At 50.2% G+C, this 19,763-nt stretch overlaps 2 protein-coding genes across 2 annotated transcripts in view; both read left to right on the top strand.

Moving 5' to 3' along the window:
• The window catches only part of lamc1 (laminin, gamma 1), a 50,163-nt gene extending 36,319 nt beyond the window's left edge, over positions 1–13,844 (top strand). Inside the window, 21 exon segments of the mRNA XM_060059201.1 lie at positions 429–565; positions 1,739–1,861; positions 2,136–2,325; positions 2,465–2,577; positions 2,792–3,013; positions 3,570–3,758; positions 3,979–4,224; positions 4,518–4,671; positions 5,124–5,266; positions 5,392–5,570; positions 5,688–5,844; positions 6,245–6,450; positions 7,177–7,253; positions 7,465–7,602; positions 7,877–8,021; positions 8,166–8,315; positions 9,188–9,302; positions 9,509–9,708; positions 10,272–10,430; positions 10,749–10,848; positions 11,255–13,844. Coding sequence (XP_059915184.1) covers positions 429–565; positions 1,739–1,861; positions 2,136–2,325; positions 2,465–2,577; positions 2,792–3,013; positions 3,570–3,758; positions 3,979–4,224; positions 4,518–4,671; positions 5,124–5,266; positions 5,392–5,570; positions 5,688–5,844; positions 6,245–6,450; positions 7,177–7,253; positions 7,465–7,602; positions 7,877–8,021; positions 8,166–8,315; positions 9,188–9,302; positions 9,509–9,708; positions 10,272–10,430; positions 10,749–10,848; positions 11,255–11,511 — 3,400 coding nt within the window. The 3' untranslated portion in view covers positions 11,512–13,844.
• Positions 13,845–16,569: 2,725 nt separating this feature from the next.
• The window catches only part of lamc2 (laminin, gamma 2), an 18,523-nt gene continuing 15,329 nt past the window's right edge, over positions 16,570–19,763 (top strand). Inside the window, exon 1 of the mRNA XM_060059202.1 lies at positions 16,570–17,537. Within this exon, the coding sequence (XP_059915185.1) occupies positions 17,465–17,537 (73 nt within the window). The 5' untranslated portion in view covers positions 16,570–17,464. The remainder of the gene's footprint in view (positions 17,538–19,763) is intronic.

Below are 19,763 nucleotides of genomic sequence, written 5' to 3'. Positions count from 1 at the left end.
ACAGGTAGACTGCAGACGTTGGGTATCAAACCCAGTCCCTTTCATCTGGGAGCCACTGTAACCACGACACTATCCTGCCTTTATCATGGTCCCCAACCCCACTCAAATGTAGGACAAATACATTGTTTGGAAGACATTTTATAATATGTATGCAGATTAAACCCTGTACCTCTTTACTAAGGCTGGGTGTTAGCAGCGTCTGTACTGTTAGTTGCTCGGGAGGAGGGCTGGAGCTGAACAGAACCTTGTTGTTGTGTGTTTAGTTGGGTTCTGAGGGGTTGGTTCTACGGCTTGGTCTAAACATTAGAACCTGTGTGTTAGGCTGATGTTGAGGTGGGTTCTAAGGGATTGGTTTGAATGTCCTTAGGGGTTGTTCTAAGGTTCTACGGCTGGGTCTAAACTGTAGAACCTGTGTGTTGTCTGTTCAGCTGCAACCTGGGCTTCTTCAACCTGGACCCGCAGAACCCCCAGGGCTGCACGCCCTGCTTCTGCTTCCAGCACTCCTCCGTGTGCGACAGCGCCGAGGGGTACAGCATCAGCTCCATCTCCTCCTCCTTCAGCAGAGGTATGACGATTGTGCTGAAGCTAGTGTTATGATGATGAAAGTACTGAAGCTAGTGCTATGATGATGCTAGTGCTGAAGCTAGTGTTATGATGATGCTAGTGCTGAAGCTAGTGTTATGATGATGCTAGTGCTGAAGCTAGTGTTATGATGATGCTAGTGCTGAAGCTAGTGTTATGATGATGCTAGTGCTGAAGCTAGTGTTATGATGATGCTAGTGCTGAAGCTAGTGTTATGATGATGCTAGTGCTGAAGCTAGTGTTATGATGATGCTAGTGCTGAAGCTAGTGGTATGATGATGCTAGTGCTGAAGCTAGTGGTATGATGATGCTAGTGCTGAGGTTAGTGTTATGATAGTAGTGCTGAAGCTATTGGTATGATGATGCAAGTGCTGAAGCTAGTGTTATGATGATGCTAGTGCTGAAGCTAGTGTTATGATGATGCTAGTCTTATGATGATGCTAGTGCTGAAGCTAGTGTTATGATGATGCTAGTCTTATGATGATGCTAGTGCTGAAGCTAGTGTTAGGATGATGCTAGTGCTGAGGCTAATGTTATGATGATGCTAGTGCTGAAGCTAGTGTTAGGATGATGCTAGTGCTTAAGCTAGTGTTATGATGATGCAAGTGTTTTGATGATGATAGTGCTGAAGCTAGTGTTATGATGATGCTAGTGCTGAGGCTAATGTTATGATGATGCTAGTGCTGAAGCTAGTGTTAGGATGATGCTAGTGCTTAAGCTAGTGTTATGATGATGCTAGTGTTATGATGATGATAGTGCTGAAGCTAGTGTTATGATGATGCTAGTGCCGAAACTAGTGTTTATGATGATGCTAGTGCTGAAGCTATTGTTTTTGATGATGCTAGTGCTGAAGCTAAAGTTATGATGATGCTAGTGCTAACGATGATGCTAGTGCTAAGGCTATTGTTTACGATGATGCTAGCTAATAGGCTATGGTTGATGATTATGCTAGTGCTGATGCTTTTGTACTTCAATATGCTAGGGCTAGAGATTTTGTTAATGATTATGCTAGTTCTGAAGCTAGTGTTTTATGATGATGCTACAACTGCTCATGCAGATACAAATGCTAAATCGGATGTAGACGATAATGGTATGATTTTAATAATGATGTTAATAATATGAAGGCTAATGGGAATGCTACTGTGTGTGTGAGCAGATGATGAGCAGTGGACGGGCCAGCAGAGGGACTCCAGCAGTGTGCCGGTGCAGTGGTCGTCCAGCACCCAGGAGATCTCCCTCATGTCAGAAGACTACTTCCCCATGTACTTCATTGCCCCAGGTAAGAGTCAGCGGTAATGTAGTTCTATCTCTGAGCATCATGCTTAGTGGTACGTCTGGCTGAGCTTCATGGGTAATGTAGTTCTAGCTCTGAGCTTCGTGCTTAGTGGTACGTCTGGCTGAGCTTCATGGGTAATGTAGTTCTAGCTCTGAGCATCGTGCTAAGTGGTACGTCTGGCTGAGCTTCATGGGTAATGTAGTTCTAGCTCTGAGCATCGTGGGTGTTGTATGCCTAGCTGTAGCATCATGGGTCATTTGTCCCCCCCCCCTAACAGAGAAGTTCCTGGGTAACCAGCTGCTGAGCTACGGTCAGAACCTGAGCCTGACCTTCCGCGTGGACCGACGGGACAACCGGATGTCAGCCGAGGACCTGGTGCTGGAGGGGGCGGGGCTCCGGGTGGCCGTGCCACTCATCGCCCAGGGCAACGCCTACCCCAGCGAGAACGTGCAGTCCTATGTGTTCAGGTGAGAGGCAGAGAGTGGATGGTGGTGACGAGGGTGTCGGAGGGGGGCGGGGCCTCTGGGTGCTGATGGCCCTTTATGACCCTATATTCTGGGGGTATTAAACGGTGTGTGTGTGTGTGTGTGTCTCTCCCTCGCTCAGGCTCCATGACCAGACCAACTACCCCTGGAGGCCGAGCCTCAGCCACCCAGAGTTCCAGAAACTTCTCCACAACCTGACCGCCATCAAGATCCGAGGAACCTACAGCGAGAAAAGTACACACACACACTTTTGCACACCTAGTACACACACCTATTCGTGCATGCACGATTACCCCCCACGTGTGCACACACACACACACACACACACACACACACACACACACACACACACACACACACACACACACACACACACACACACACACACACACACACACACGGCCTTCTCCGTCCTGTGCTAACGTCCCCCTCCCTGTGGTGGTCCCAGGTTCCGGTCACATGGGCGACGTCTCCCTGGTGACGGCGCGGCGGGGCCCGGGGCTGCCGGCCCGCTGGGTGGAGCAGTGCACGTGTCCCCCGGGCTACCAGGGCCAGCACTGTGAGCAGTGCAGCGCCAAGTACCGCCGCGCGCAGCCCGGCCTCGGGGCCTTCAGCGCCTGCGAGCCCTGCAACTGCAACGGCCACAGCGACTCCTGCCACCCCACCTCAGGTCAGACAGCGCCCTCTGGTGGCCGGGGGGGGGGAGCACTGGGGCGCATGCCGTCGATGCAGGGCCAGTGCTGGGTAATGGGGCGGCTTTGTGGTGGATTGGGTTTGAGGTTGTTTTGATTGTTAAAGGTTTACGTTAATGGGATGAAATCCATGTTTTTATTAGTCTGTGAATAGTCCCATAAATTAGTGTTTTCCCTTTTTAGCCCGCTGACCTATTAGTTCTAAAAGCAATCTGCTTTAATAAAGATGGAAATAACATCGATATGCATTATGGATGCTTCGGTTTCTGTCAGTTTTACATGTTGACTTAATTGAACTGGGTATTCTCGTTTGGATCATTCCATTGGTCTTGATGGTTTTAATGGTTCTACTGGTTTCAAAGCCTCTACTTGCTCTGTTCATAATGGCTCTACTGGTTCCACTGGTTTAAATGGCTCTACTTGTTTTACTGGTTATGCTGGTTTTAATTGCTTTACTAGTTGTATTGGTTTTAATGGCTTCACTCTTTCTACTGGTTGCACTGGTTTTAATGGTTCTGTGTGTGTGTTCTCCAGGTGCGTGTGAGTGCAAGCACGACACGGCGGGTCTGAGCTGTGAGCGGTGTAAGGACGGTTACTACGGCGACTCCACCAAGGGCACCGACGAGGACTGCGAGGCCTGCCCCTGTCCCAGCGGAGCCACCTGCGCCGTGGTGCCGCGCACCACCGAGGTGGTCTGCACCAACTGTCCCCCCGGCACCACAGGTAGGCTGGGGCACCGGGGACCAGGGGGGGGTCTGGGTCTGGGGCTGGAGCCTGAAGGGGCTGCAACATTAAAGGGGTCTGGACCTCAGGGTCGGGAACTTTTAAGGGTCTGGACGTCCGGGTCTGGATCTCCGGGTCGCGAGTCACGGCGGTGGAGATCCCCCTAGCCTAGACGGACGCGTCATCAGCCCCTAACCCCAGGGTCTCCCCCCCCCCCCAGGGAAGCGCTGTGAGCTGTGTGACGACGGCTTCTTCGGGGACCCGCTGGGCCAGAAGGGGGCGGTGCGGGCCTGCCGCGCGTGCAAGTGCAGCGACAACATGGACCCCAACGCCGTGGGCAACTGCGACCGTGAGACGGGCGAGTGCCTCAAGTGCATCCACAACACGGACGGCTTCTTCTGCGACCGCTGCAAGGAGGGTTTCTACGGCAACGCCCTGGCCCCCAGCCCCGCAGACAAGTGCAAAGGTGTGTGGGGATGTGTGTTGTGTGGTTAGTGTGTGTTTGTGGTTGCAGTGTTTTTTTTGTGAATGTGTTTGTCTGTGTATTGATAGTGTTACCACTGTTAACGCTATATTAATTTTACTATTACATAATTAGTAGTTTCCCCGCTGATAAAATCAGTACATTTTATGTTTTAGTAAGTATAATATATTGTATCTCTTCAATATAGTTCAAGCATATTTAAACATATTTATACTTCAGAGTTGTATGTGGCATCACATGCATATAAACATAACATGTCTAACCTGGCCCCCCAGCCTGCTCCTGCTCACCCCTTGGGACCCAGGGCCAGCAGACCAGCTGTGCCCAGGTGACGGGCCAGTGCCCCTGCCTGCCCCAGGTCTCCGGCCGCGACTGCAGCGTGTGTGAGCCCGGCTTCTACAACCTGGCCAGCGGAACCGGCTGTGAACGGTACCACCGTGCCCCCTCTATCGTCTTTTCTCCTCCCGCCGTCACGCTCTCCTCTGCTCCATCCCCTCTCCTCTCCCCTGTCCTCTTCCTCTCCTCACCTCTTACCCCTCGTCAGACCTCCTTTCCCCTCTCCTCTTCCTCCTTCCCCCTCCTCTTTCTCTCCTTCGCTCCTAATCTCTCCTCATCTCTGCTCAGTCATCTTCCTTCTCTCTCTTTCTATCTGTCTCTCTTTCTCTCTATCACTTTTTTCTTTCTTTCTCTCTATCACTTTCTTTCTTTCTTTCTTTCCGTCTCTCTTTCTCTCTGTCTCTTTCTTTCTTTCTTTCTTTCTTTCTTTCTTTCTTTCTTTCTTTCTTTCTTTCTCTCTTTCCGTCTCTTTCTTTCTTTCTCTCTTTCTCCCCCCCCCCCCCTCCCATCAGTGTCGGTGTGTGATGCCATCTCTCCCTCTACAGGTGTAGCTGTGATCGCATCGGCTCCACCAGCGGCCTGTGTGACATCACCTCAGGGCAGTGCGAGTGCCAGCCGGGGGTCGCAGGTCAACAGTGCGAACGCTGCGAGGTCAACTTCTTTGGCTTCGGGTTGTCGGGCTGCAAACGTGAGAACGCCCCAAAGTGTTTTTCCAATGAATTAAAAGTTAAGAATGCTAAATGCAACACACCTAGAAACACACTCGGCTGGTATTGACCTCTGACCTCTCTGTGACCCCCCCCCCCCCCACAGCGTGTGACTGTGACCCCGAGGGTTCATCGTCGGGCCAGTGTCGCGAGGACGGGCGGTGCGAGTGCCGGCCCGGGTTCGTGGGCTCCCGCTGCGACATGTGTGAGGAGAACTACTTCTACAACCGCTCCGCCCCCGGCTGCCAGCAGTGTCCCAACTGCTACAGCCTGGTCCGGGACAAGGTGAGGCTGGCCGCCCGCTGGGGGCTGGGTGGAGGCGGCTCCTCTCGGCCCGGTGAGGTTAAAGGCACGCAGGCTGTTGGTGTGTGTGTGTGGCTGACCGTGACCTCGCCCACCCAGGTGAACCAGCAGAGGCAGAAGCTGCACGACCTCCAGAACCTGATCGACAACCTGAACTCCAGCAAGGACCAGTCGAGCGACGCAGCCTTCGAAGAGCGCCTCCGCGAGGCCGAGAGGGCCATCATGGAGCTGCTGGAGGAGGCCCAGACAAGCAAAGGTACCACCGTATGCCCCCTCCACCGTATACCACAATATACCACATACCACAACCACCGTATACCCCATTACCTTCTACCACATCACCCCCACCCCAATCAGTGTTTACCACAACCCCGTCACCGCCACCGCATACCACAACCACCGTATACCCCATTACCTTCTACCACATCACCCCCACCCCAATCAGTGTTTACCACAACCCCGTCACCTCCCTAACCCCCACTTTATATCCCTTCTCGACCACCACCCTATTTCCCATCACCACACCATCTCAACCACCACCGGTGTACCGTTTATAGTCTGCAGTGTGTTTACTAGTGTTCTCTCTCTCCCCCGCCCCTCCTCCTCCTCCCCCTCTCTCTCTCCCTCTCCACCCTCTCCCACCCTCTCCCCCCCAGACGTGGACAAGGGTCTCCTGGAGCGGCTGGCCTCCATCAACGGCACCCTGACCACCCAGTGGAACCGCCTGCAGAACATCCGCAGCACGGTGGACCAGAGCGGGGCGCAGGCCGACAAGGCCCGCACGCGCGTGCAGCATGCAGAGGAGCTCATCGACCGCGCCCGCGCCCAGCTGGACAAGGCCCGGAGCGACATCGCTAACGTGGTGGGTGGAGGAGGAACCGTGGCGGCGGTGGTGGTGGTGGTGGCGGTGGCGGCATCTGGTCTAGTCGGGTCTTACCCGAGATGGACTCTAGTAATCCATGGTGGGATATATGGGCGGCAGTGGAGAATATAATTAATTAAAATTAAAATGTAACTTCGGAGAATAGGTATATATTGACAATGTGAGAATAATAAATATAGACCTCAAAAATGTATTTTTGAGGTACAGTTCCGATCATACCAGACCACCTCAGATCTGCTATGATCTGAGCTGGGCTGATCCCGGTCTGGTCTGGGAACCCCACTCCGACTGTAAAGCCTTCCACACTGTTCACTGCTAGCCCCTGAAGGGTTGAGAGTAGTCTGGACTTGGGTTTAGTCTAGTGCTGTCAAGTGATTAAAATATTTAATCGCGATTAATCACATTAATGTCATAGTTAACTCGCGATTAATCGCACATTTATTTATATTCTAAATATCCCTTGATTTCGTGCTGCTCGCCTTTTAGTGAGATCAGAAGGACAGTAAGAAGAGAGACCCGCAGTGAATTCAACCCGGTCCACTTGACATCGGGTAGGGGCATGACCGTGGACAGGCAGTTAAAATTGGTTTGCGTTAATGCCGTTAATGACACGGTAAACTGACAGCACTAGGTTAGTCCCTTTGTTAACCCACTGGGGGTGGTGGTTCAGTATTGTACTAACAGGGTTCCTCTCTGGTCTCCCAGAACATCCCGACCCCCCTCCCTGGAGACCCCAACAACATGACCCTGCTGGCCGAGGAGGCGCGCAAGCTGGCCGACAAGTAAGATCAGCACTCGCTGGGGACATCACAAACGCATACAGGAAGTGCCCCATGGGTTCAGAGGTCCTTTCTGGATGTCTTTCTGTTTTTTAAGGACTTTATTGTATTTAGGGTTTGGGATTTGAATTAAGATTTTTTTTTTTGGTTGATTTTGATTGCGATGGTCTTGAGATTAATCCTAACATAATGACATCACTTACTCTATTTCTAGGCACAAGATGGACGCCGACCAGATCGAAAAGATCGCTAAGGACGCCAACGACACGTCCACCAAGGCCTACAACCTGCTGAGGAAGACCCTGGACGGAGAGGGCAAGACCGGCCAGGACATCGACGAGCTCAACAGGAAGTATGTCATCCAACTTCCTGAGGGAGGGAGAGAGAGAGGGACACACACACACACACACACACACACACACACACACACACACACACACACACACACACACACACACACACACACACACACACACACACACACACACACACACACACACACACACACACACACAGGGGGCTGAACTGACTTGCACAGCTCAGAGGAAGTCTGAGATGAGGCTGACAGGATGGATCGCTGTGGCGTTGGTAGAAAGGGGATTGTTGCTCAAGGTGTGTGTCTACAGGTACAACGAGGCCAAGGAGCTGGCCAAGGCGCTGGAGAAGCAGGCCAACAAGGTCCACGCGGAGGCGGAGGAGGCCGGGGACAGGGCGGTGCAGATGATGGCCAACCTGACCAGCCTGCCCACCTATGACACCAAGGCCCTGGAGGTATGTACCACCGCCACCACCACAGGCAGACTGAGGCTAGTGGGGCTGTACAACAGGGTGGGGGAGAGGGGAGGGAAAGGGGGAGAGAGTGAATGAGTGTGTGTCAGAAGGTGAACCAGAACTGTGTGTGTGTGTGTTGTTCAGAACGAGGCCAGTAAGATCCAGAAGGAGGCCTCGGACCTGGACAAGTTGATCGACAAAACGGAGAAGGATTACAACGAGCTGAGAGACGACCTCAAGCCCAAGGAACAGGAAGTCCGCAAGCTGCTGGAGAAGGGCAAGTCGGAACAACAGGTACATGGAGTTTCCCCGCTCTTAATTTGAAATACTACATACATATACACATACTGTGTCATGCCACAGTATGGGTCATTGAGCAAGGCATCAGCATGTTCCTCGTGACAGTGAGGTCACCGCATGGAGTCGCAAACATTTGAATCATAGCTCCCTCAGACCCAGTCAACCCAAATTTGACTTCAAAATAAAAGATCCCCCATCTATTAAAACTGACATTAATGCTGGTGTTATCAACCAGCTGAAGGCTGCCGTCATCATGACCTCATACAGGGAGAGAGAATCTGTCTATCTGTCCTTCTGTCTAATATTAGCCTCCATGGGTGATGCAGGGGCGCGTGCTAGCCGTCAGTGTGGCGATGCTATACATAGCGCTAGCTCGCTGCGCTAGCCTACGGAGACACTGAGGCCATTCTTCATTCAACGGCCGTCTCTCCCGGCAACGGGGAGGGTCACGTTGCGTCATGGCTTTGACTCTTTTCATCCACATAGACGTACTGTGATTGAACAAAATAACAGGGGGTAGGAGGTAGCGTCAGAAGGCTGGAATCGAACCGGGGACCTCCTGGGCCTATCCCCACTCACATAGGTCTCGTTGTGTCTAGTCTACTGTGACCAGGGAGGGATGAGCCGCTAGAGGTCAAGGTTCGTACCGAGGGACTGATGGTGTCAAGGTGGTGCTAAACTTGGCTGTGGTCGGTTTGTTGTGGTCATTGTTACTCTCCCAGTGGGGTGGGGTTAATGTCATGAGCCTTAGTTTTCCTTCAGAACACTGTCGTTGGTTTTTAACTGTTGATTAGTGTCAGCAGGGGATAATGCTGGATTGTTAGCATACTGTTAGCGGGTGCTAATGCTGAATATGTTGTTTACAGACGGCAGACCAGCTGTTGGCACGCGCCGACGCGGCTAAAGCTCAGGCTGAAGAGGCGGCTAAGAAGGGAAGGTCCACCTACCAGGAGGCTCAGGACATCCTGGCTAACCTCAGAGGTACCCGTCTGTCTGTCAACCTGACCTCCTGCCTATCCGGTCTCCTTCTGTCTTGTCTGTCTGTCGGCCTTGTGGCTTGTCTGTCTGAGTCTGACTGCTTGTCTGTCTTGTCTGTAGCTATGTCCTGTCTATTGGTCTGGTCTGTAGTTGTGGCCGGGCTGGTGTTTTCCTCTGTCCCCGTTTGTGACCCTACCTCCTGCCCCCAGACTTCGACCAGCGTGTGAACGACAACAAGACGGCGGCGGAGGAGGCCATGAGGAAGATCCCTTTCATCAACGCCACCATCATTGCGGCCAACGAGAAGACGCGGCAGGCGGAAGCGGCGCTAGGCAACGCTGCTGCCGACGCCCGTGAGGCCAAGGCCAAGGCTGAGGAGGCGGAGAAGATCGCCAGCACCGTGCAGAAGGTACCAGAGAGAGACTATTACACAGGGAGAGACTATTACACAGGGAGAGACTATTACACAGGGAGAGAGACTATTACACAGGGAGAGAGACTATTACACAGGAAGAGAGACTATTACACAGGGAGAGAGACTATTACACAGGGAGAGAGACTATTACACTGGGAGAGAGACTATTACACTGGGAGAGAGACTATTACACTGGGAGAGAGACTATTACACTGGGAGAGAGACTATTACACTGGGAGAGAGAATTACACTGGGGTGAGACTATTACACTGGGGGTGAGACTATTACACAGGGAGAGACTATTACACCGGGAGAGAGAGAGAGACTATTACAGACTATTATTCCCAGGTATAGACTATTACACATTGACTATTACGACCAGAGACTGTTATACCCAAAGAGAGACTATTATACCCAGTTATAGAAACTATTAAACACAGAGACTATAACATCCAGAGAGAAAGAGACTATTACACCCAGAGAGAGAGAGACCCTATTACACCCAGAGAGAGAAAGAGAGAGAGACAGCCGTGCCTGATGCCGGGTCCTCTGCGCAGGGATCTGCCAAGACCAAGCAGGATGCGGAGAAGGCCTTCCAGGACACCACAGTGCTGGAGAAGGAGGTCGGCACCTTGATGGACCAGCTCAGCGCCGCCGAGGACCAGCTGGGGCGCAAGAAGGCCGAGGCTGACCAGGACATGATGATGGCCGGCATGGTACGCCGCGACGCAGCGCTCACAGGCTTATGTGTAAAGCTAGGTGCTAGTACTAGCCTTATTGAGCAAAACTAGGTGCTAGTGCTAGCTGTGTAAAACAAGGTTTTGTGGCTAGCTCTTAAGTATCAACTAGCTGTTAGTTCTGGCTGTAATGTACAAGCCGCGTTAGTGTTGGCTAAAAACGTAAAGCAGGTGTTAGTGCTGGCCGTAATGTGTATAACTAGCTGCTAGTGCTAGCTGTAATGTATAAAACTGTTGAGTGTAATGTGTAAGCTAGCCGTTAGTTCTATTTTTAATGTTGCTCGATGTTCCCACAAGGCTTCGGACAACGCCAAGGAGGCTGAGGACAATGCCCGTAAGGCAAAGGGCGCCGTCAAGACTGTACTGGGAACCATCGCCGCCCTTCTGGAGCAGCTGGGTAAGTGCAGGCTGCACCAGGACATTCACCAGTAGAAACCAGTTGAGACTCAAGGGGACGCCAAAACCAGTGACCAGGGTTTCGCTTTGGAGATAATTCATTCATTCCTAGTTTTAATCTCTGACCAGAGGGTAAAACTCAAAACATTTTGAAACTATGAAATAGGAGCTGTATTTAGAAATAACCCAAATTAGCCGTTATAGTTAGCCAAACATTGATTGATTGATAATAACTGAAAGATATGTAAGCCTTTAATAAAGCATGTGAATTGGCCGGTTCAACTCGCGAGAAAATATGATTGATAATTAGTGATTCATCACAGAAAATAATTGACAAATCAATGATTTTGAACGATAGTGAATAGGGCGAGTTTGAGCTAAACTAAAGCTCCTGATTCCCCTGACAGGCAACATCGACAAGGTGGACCTGACCAAGCTGAACACGATCGCCGAGTCGCTGAAGAAGGCCAAGGCCAAGATGGCCACCAGCGAGCTGGACAGGAAGCTGGCGGAGCTGAACGAGGTGGCGCGCGGCCAGGAGGAGATGATCAACGACTACGACCGGCAGATCGGAGAGATCCGCGCCGACATCGCCAACCTCAACGACATCAAGAACACGTTACCGGAGGGGTGCTTCAACACGCCCTCCCTAGAGCAGCCCTAACCCCGCCCCCCTAACCCAGACACATGCCCCCTCCTCCATCCCGAGCACCCCCCCTCACCCCCACCCCTCAACCCCATCCCTCTCACAAAATCACCCCGGCAACAGAAACGACATACACGCCACCACCGTTGTACCAAAACCCTTACTTTTAATTATTTGATAGGTTGGTTCGTCTTGTCTTTTTGCAAGAGAGAGAGAGAGAGAGAAAGAGAGAGAGAGAGAGAGAGAGAGAAAGAGAGAGAGGCAGAGTTTTGTGCAGTGTTCACAATTTTTTTTCAAAATAAAAGCGCACGCTTTTTGTTTTTCCTACATTGAGACGACAGCGGTTGAAGGGGGAACGTGCGACGCGGCGGACCCCCGACGTGCCTCTGAGCCTAGAGCATCCACACACATATATATATATATATATATATATATATATATACACACACATACACATACACTGTGACTGCACCCCCCACCCTCGGCCCACCCTCCACCCCCTCCACCCAGACTGTTCAAAGGAAGTTTAACAGCCATTCAGCGGAACCGGAACCAAACCGATATTTCAAAATAACGCGAATAACGGACGTGACTCGGACCAGAACTCCTGTTTGACTCCGTCTGTGGGTTGTGGTTTCAACTGACAGTTTCATGAACTGTTTTTGTTCATCGACCATGTTTGTTGTTTTGGTTTGTTTTTATTTTTTCTTACTAGAAAGCATGCATTGAAGGAATCCTCTAGTTTTACTGTACTGTCGTCTGTCTTTCTGTCCTGAAGACACTACAGCCAGGAGATAGAGGGACACACCCCTCTCTCCCTTTTCAGTATTCACACCTCCCTGATCCTCACCCTCTTCCTCAGCCACTTCCTCACCGCCTCACGTTCCCACAGAGAATCACAAAGGTCAGAGGTCAAACAGATTTCTAGAAAGTCAAGCTCGGTGTTGTTCTGCGAAAGCTGCTCGCTTGTCTCCTTCGTGTCGCTAATGACCTTTAACCTTCGACCTTGCCCGCTTCCTCTCCCCACCCCCCCCCCCACCCCCGTGTCCAGGCTCAATCAAACACTATGCAACTTTGTACATTTTGCGTAGTGAAACGTTTTATCTGATACACTGGTGCTAATAATTATTTCAAATGTTCTATTTTTGTGTGAATGTTTTTTATTCTGACGTCGAGTGAGGAGTTTGTTATTTTGTGTAAATATATTCTTAAATAATTCAGGTTTTTATTTTAGTTTTTTTGTTTTGTTTTAAAGCTCTGACACCCAAAACCGCTAGACTATTATCTTTTATCAGAAAGACCCATCAACTCAAATCTCCAGCTAATATATATAAATATATAAATATGGATAACGTCTGTGGTATGTTATAATATGCTTGCTTGTATACATGGCTCTGTGTCGCTGCTCGATAGCTACGCCAATATCTCCTGTGTACTGATTTATTATGGGTGGTCTCAAGTTAATTAAATGTATTGTTTTGTTTTGTTTTAATTTTACTTTTCTTTTTTCGCGTTCCTATTTTGACCATTTTACTGATCAGGGGTCTTTTTGGCCCCGCCCACCACCTGCCTAACCAATCATATTACTGAATTTATACGCTTTTGAGTCCAAGGAAAGTATGCTTCTTCACACAAGTTTCTAGGTAACTTTGTTTAATTAGCATTTTGTGCCTTAATATAAAGGTTGGTTGTAATCACGGTCCCGGTTGAGGACTTTATCTTCCTCCACGTTTATCTTCACCTCTTCATATCCCCCGTCACTCCAGACGAGAAGCAGGGAACTCCTTCAGGTCCATACAGCTCCTCTTTCCCCCCTGGAGAAACATCTAGAACATCTAGCAAGACGTTCGTCTACCTCCGCCCGCTCAAATGTGGCCCGCTCAAACCTTCAAAGTGGCTTTTAAAACTTAATGAAGTTCGGTCACTCCGCCCTCTGAGGTACCGCCCTCTTTTCATTCACCAGCCTCCTATAGGTTGGATCAACCCCCTTGTACGCCTCCGCCTTGTTGTGATTGGCTGGGCTGGAGATGACTTCACTGATGCAGCCACTAGGCTGGCGTCTGCTATTGGCGGTTAGATCCCTCTTGAAGAGCGCATCGTTAAACAGTGTTCCCGTTTGCTCCGTCACATGTTTTGAGTACATGAAGCCGTCGGTGTTTCTGCAGTTGGTTCTGTGAGGTCTCCCAGAGTCCTTCTTCATGTCTTGCTCTGTCGTCCTCCATCAAAAGGTCATGGTCACCCCCCCCCCCCCCCCCCCCCCGCTGAGGACCTGAAAGAGGCCCGCTTGTACCTGCCTGCCTGTAAATCCAATTGTAACATTTGAATAATAAAATATTACAGGAACCACTCTGGTCACGTGTTTGGATCTTGTTTTGTTTTTCTTTGTTGGATTATATTGCAGAAATAAGTATTTCAGTAAAAAATAACCACAAGATGAGACTGCTTTCTAGACCATTACTACCTTCCTTTTTGTGGCTAACTTGAATAAAAAAATTATGTTTACAACGTTCTGAATATTTGCAAATATATATATATTCATCTATATAATATTTGTGGACTTGTTACACCCAGTAGAGGACAAACAGCAGACTGGTTCTACCCAGTAGAGGACATACAGCGGACTGGTTTACCCAGTAGAGGACAAACAGCAGACTGGTTCTACCCAGTAGAGGACAAACAGCAGACTGGTTCTACCCAGTAGAGGACATACAGCAGACTGGTTTTACCCAGTAGAAGAGATACAGCAGACTGGTTCCCAGTAGAGGACATACAGCTATGTCCTAACCGGTACACACCTTGCCAGGTGTTCCTATGAACAGCTTTCCTCTCCGGTCCGGACGTGAGTGAATAGGTGTGTGAGGGGGAGTTGCCCAGACAGATGGGGTCTGCTGACACACGGTGCGGTCACGGGTTGGTTGTCGTCATGACAACCGGGACTAGGTGTGTCTGTGTGTTTTGTCTGGTTCTGTTATTTCTTCCAGGCTCTGCGTGTGCGTGTATGTGTGTGTCCTACCGTCTTGTCGGATCACGTCGCAGGGCGTGGCGGAGAACCGAAGGCCCCGGGGCCCCAGATGTGTGTGACCCAGTGTCTGAGGGTTCGGGTGTGGCGGCCATGCCTGCCTCAGTCTCCGTGCCCCGCGGACACGAGGAACGCAACAGGCCGCGTCAGCGCGCTGATCAAAAGGTGGGAGGACCGCAGTGCACTGTGAAGAAACGGAACGCATGGATTTAATCAATCCGAGTTTTCTGTGTTTTTGTTCTGGATATTACATTATTAATTGATACCAACGCTTTGAAACGTATTTAGATCTTATTTGAAGAAAGCAAATTAGTGATATTAAATGAATAATTAAAATAATAGGATTGTAAGATTCAATAGGGTGTGTACATTTACATTTAGGGCATTTAGCAGACGCTTTTATCCAAAGCGACTTACAATAAGTACATTTGTCATAAGAAGTGCATCAATATATCGCTGTCGGTACAGAAAGGATGTTCATAGAACCAAGTGCAAGTACAACAATCGCTAGGCTAACCAATTCCACGTGTTACAGCAATGATAGCAGCTACTGCAGTTGCTACACTGCCGTTTCTTTGCAGATTGTTATGGTTGTGTTTGTGTGTGTTTGGGTGTGCACACGCCGAATCATCCAACCAAACGGTTAGATCCTATAAAAAAACTAAAAAACAAATGAGAATCCAGTCTGACGGAAGTGGAGGGTCAAAGTCCGTGCTAGCTGGCGGTGTAATTGTCCACCTGGGCGTGGAGGGTGCTCCGTTAGGTGAGTCATGTGTTCAGGACCATGGAATCCTTTTGAAGGTGTCAGAAAGGTGAGCATCCATCAAGAGAGAACGTTCCCCCAGAGAGTTCTGGTCTTCGGATTGCATCTCGCCTCAATCTTTAGGATAAGATCTGTCGGAATCCTTCCCTTGAAAGTGAACACTCGCTTTGAGGTTTATCAATGGCTCCTGTTAAGAAATCATGACTTGAGGCATAGACTCTTGACACAGATCATTTATTGTATATGTTCAATGTTTGGAGATGATCCAAGATGTAAGTCTTCATCTCTGGAGATTATTGAGTCAGTGCAAACCATTCCGGGAAGCATAGAGATAAAGTTAACATCAAGAGCAGACAAGACCAAGTTACACTTTCAGAAGCAGACATGACAAACGGGGTAGTGTGGTAGTTAGGGAGTTCTAGCCAAACTACTAGCCAAAAGTTTCTGGGTTCGCACCCCAATGTCAGCAGTCAGTCTCACTGTCTGCTGAAGCATCGTTGGGCAAGATGATCTTCTCCTGCTTATGAATGACTCAAATATGAATTAACGGTCAGTCATGCTGTATGACAGCTTCTGCTAAATGACTAACGATTAAGAAATAGTAACTTGAGTGGGGTCCAACATGAAGCCAGCGACAGCTCTGTGGTGCGTAACGCAAGGGTAACACCGGGGTCCGAGGCCAAGGTCACCCCTTTTTCTCCCCCTTCTCCCTTTTCTTTAGTTTCCGTGACTCAGACAAAAAGCTCTGAGTGATAACCCAACACCAGACTGTTTACCGACGGCCTTGAGCTAATCTACGCCGTGTTTACCGACCAGAACCTGACTAATGCTTACCGGCATTAGTCTAGCACCCATGGGTGCTGCCGGATCGCTCCAACTGGACCACGGTGAGACAGAGGTCCCGCTGGGGCGACTGATCCAACCAGACCCCGAAACGACCAAACCAGACGATGGCTGCCAAACTACAAAGCGTGGTGTTGAGGTCTGGCTGGGTACACACTGGGTGCCCACCCAGCCAGACTTGGAGTGGTCACCGAACCACTGGTTTCCCTTATCCGACTGTAGATGGCAGACAAGCTGAAGTCTGGATGAAAATGCCGTTTCACCCCCATCACTTCATATTTGTTTAGCCCAATCATGTCTTTGGAGGCCAGTCGCTCTGGTCGTCCATTTGTAGACCAAACCAGACCGGACCAGACGGCCGCCGCCGAGCCTGGGCCTTCAGGTCAACCATGGTCACCCAAAGTTCACCAGACCAGACCTGGGAGCGCAGGAAAGGGTGAGGGGCGGGGGGGGGTAGAACCGCCACCCAGATCACCAAGCAGGACAGACCTGATTCGGGGACCCCGGCAACAAAGACGTCTGTTGTGTTGGGGTCGGAGCGCGCCGCTGAGAGCCGGCCGTTGTGCGGACCTTATGGAAATGAGGATGGAAACGTCTGGACGTCCCAGAACAACGCAACACTGTGGACCGTCCTGCCAGCCGCCACGCAACACGCCGTTTCCTGTGTGTGTGTGTGTGTGTGTGTGTGTGTGTGTATGTGTGTGTGCGACTGAATCACATGTGAGTCACATGTGTGATTGTGTGTTAAGTGTGATTGTGTGTGTGCGTGTTTGCACATGCGTGCGTGGGTATGATTGGGTGTGTGCGTGTATAAGATTGTAGGTGTGTGAGTGTGTGTCTGTGATTATACGTTTTATAATTGTGTGTATGTGTTTGAAAAAACAGCATGTGTGTGCAAACAAGTGCGTCGATTATTGTGTACATAGAGTGTGCCTAAAAGATATATAAAAAAATGACAGGATGTTTTCTCTCTTTTAATTCCTTCTGGGCTTCATTATTTTGTATAAACTATATCTATCTTGCAGAATATGTACATATTAAGGCTTTTATTAAATGATACGTTAAATGATATCTATTTCATTGTTAATGGTTTAGGGCTGGTTGAATGTGGGTGTGTGTGTGTGTGTGTGTGTGTGTGTGTGTATAACGTGTGTGCGTGAGTGTTTATGAGCGTGTTTGAATCACCAGTGAGTAAGTGTTGCGTGTGGCAGCTTGCAGCGGGGCTGATAAAAGCAGCGCTCCGGGACACATGCCGGGATAAGAGTTGTGAGCCTCCCGGGATACACCAGAACTCACAGGATCTAACACTACCTATCACAAGAACCTGGGACTGAAGCTATTCCATCATGACCTGGGTCCACTTCTGCGGGATTCTAGCTTTCGTTGTGGTCGTCCACGGGACGTTTACACAGCACAACTGTGAGTATCACTGGTTCTGGAGGTTCACGTGTGGACACATTGAAGTGACTGATTGCTAATTACAGACCGTTATGTGTTGATAGACAGATGATTATCTTAACAACGTTACTTTTCCTCTTTTTCTTTATATACTATTTAAAACCACATACTAGTCTATCATACAACATAGTATATGGTGTAGACTATATTGTATATAAAACCATAAACTATATATCATATGGTGTAGGCTATATTGTATATAAAACCATAAACTATGTATCATACTGCATAGTATACGGTTTTACATAGTAGGTTGAGAGGTTTTGTGTGATATTTTATGTGAGGGGCGGTTAAACTGAAATTGAAACACCATTCAAACGATCAAAGTGTTTCAATGCTTCATGTAATCATATCAACATAACAGTGAATGAAGGGTGAGGTTAGAGATGGAGGCGGAAAGTAAAGGCACGCGTTTTCTGCGGTAAATCTTCCAACATTGAGCTAAACCAACTCTCTCCTCTCCAACTATCAGCCTATTTCTGTCTCCCTCTGTGTGTTTCTCTCTGTCTCTGTCTTTCCAACTCTGTGTGTGTGTGTGTGTGTCTCTCTCGGTCTCTGTCTTTCTCTCTGGGTCTCCCACTCTCTCTGGCTCTCTCTCTCTCTCCAACTGTGTGTGTGTGTGTGTGTGTGTGTGTGTGTGTGTGTGTGTGTGTGTGTGTGTGTGTGTGTGTGTGTGTGTGTGTGTGTGTGTGTGTGTGTGTGTGTGTGTGTGTGTGTGTGTGTGTCTCACTCTCTGTACTGCCAGGGCGGGACAGGTAAACACACCCTGTCCCATGGGCGTTACCATTGTTACAGCAAACTCTCTCCAAGCAGTGTGTGTGTGTGTGTGTGTGTGTGTGTGTGTGTGTGTGTGTGTGTGTGTGTGTGTGTGTGTGTGTGTGTGTGTGTGTGTGTGTGTGTGTGTGTGTGTGTGTGTGTGTGTGTGTGTGTGTGTGTGTGTGTGTGTGTGTGTGTGTGCAGTCTGCTATCTTAATTCCTGTTCTTGTATCCTGCATGTTACCAGTGTTTACATCCTCAGGTGTTCAATATTCACTGTAGGCGGCTGTTAAAGGATTAGATACCACTGTAACGAGGTAAGGGTCAGGGTAAGGGTCAGGGGGACATCTTGCTCAAGGATACCTTTAGGTAGGCTGTGGACACTTAGGGATCTAACCCGGTAAATTCCAGCTGTTGGCGTTTGCTAAATGAAAGATGCCAGACCATAATAGTTCACTGTTCTGATGAGGAGAGTTTGTGCTAACTTCTAACAGCGGCATCACCTGTAGACGTAATGTTCCCTGGCCCACCGTGAGAACCCAACCGCAGGGACTTAGCGCTCCGGCGTACCGTTGATCTGTGAGGCATTAGTGAAAGCCCCCTGAACAAGCCCCCTGGACTCCCTGTGCGGCGAGGCTCCGCTCCCACCGAGCACGTAAACACCACTTAGATCCCCCAGCCAGCTCCGTCTCCTCCACCCGGCACGCTGTAGCTCCGCCTCCTCCACCCGGCACGCTGTAGCTCCGTCTCCTCCACCCGGCACGCTGTAGCTCCGCCTCCTCCACCCGGCACGCTGTAGCTCCGCCTCCTCCACCCGGCACGCTGTAGCTCCGTCTCCTCCACCCGGCACGCTGTAGCTCCGTCTCCTCCACCCGGCACGCTGTAGCTCCGTCTCCTCCACCCGGCACGCTGTAGCTCCGTCTCCTCCACCCGGCACGCTGTAGCTCCGTCTCCTCCACCCGGCACGCTGTAGCTCCGTCTCCTCCACCCGGCACGCTGTAGCTCGCCCGACCCGGGCCACTCCCGGTCAACCCCGTCCGCACCGTCTGGTTCGAACCTCGGCGCTAACGAGAGGCGGGGCTCTTGGGTGGGGTCTGGAGGAAGGGAGGGGTGGGTGGGGCAGGGAGGGGTGGGTGGGTGGGGCAGGGAGGGGTGGGTGGGTGGGGCCGGCCCTACGTCAGCCCTGTACAGCCCGTGCCCCGGGGGGGGAGATGTTCTGTAAGGGAAACGTCTCAGATCTGACAGAGGGAGATGAATGATATTAAGCTGAGGATGTGGTGGAATGAACCGAGATCTACTCACTCCGACTGACTGAGAGAGAGGAAAAGAAACCGAGGGGTCCGGAGCAAGTATGACAAAAAATACTTTATCTTTAAAAAAAGACAACAACAAAGCCGAGTAGTTTGCAAAGCACTGCCGGTCCACAGATCC

Source organism: Gadus macrocephalus, chromosome 8 (assembly GCF_031168955.1).
Source record: "Gadus macrocephalus chromosome 8, ASM3116895v1".
Classification (NCBI taxonomy): Eukaryota; Metazoa; Chordata; class Actinopteri; order Gadiformes; family Gadidae; genus Gadus; species Gadus macrocephalus.
The sequence above is the reverse complement of the archived record's forward strand: the minus strand, read 5'-3'. Positions and strand labels throughout refer to the sequence as shown.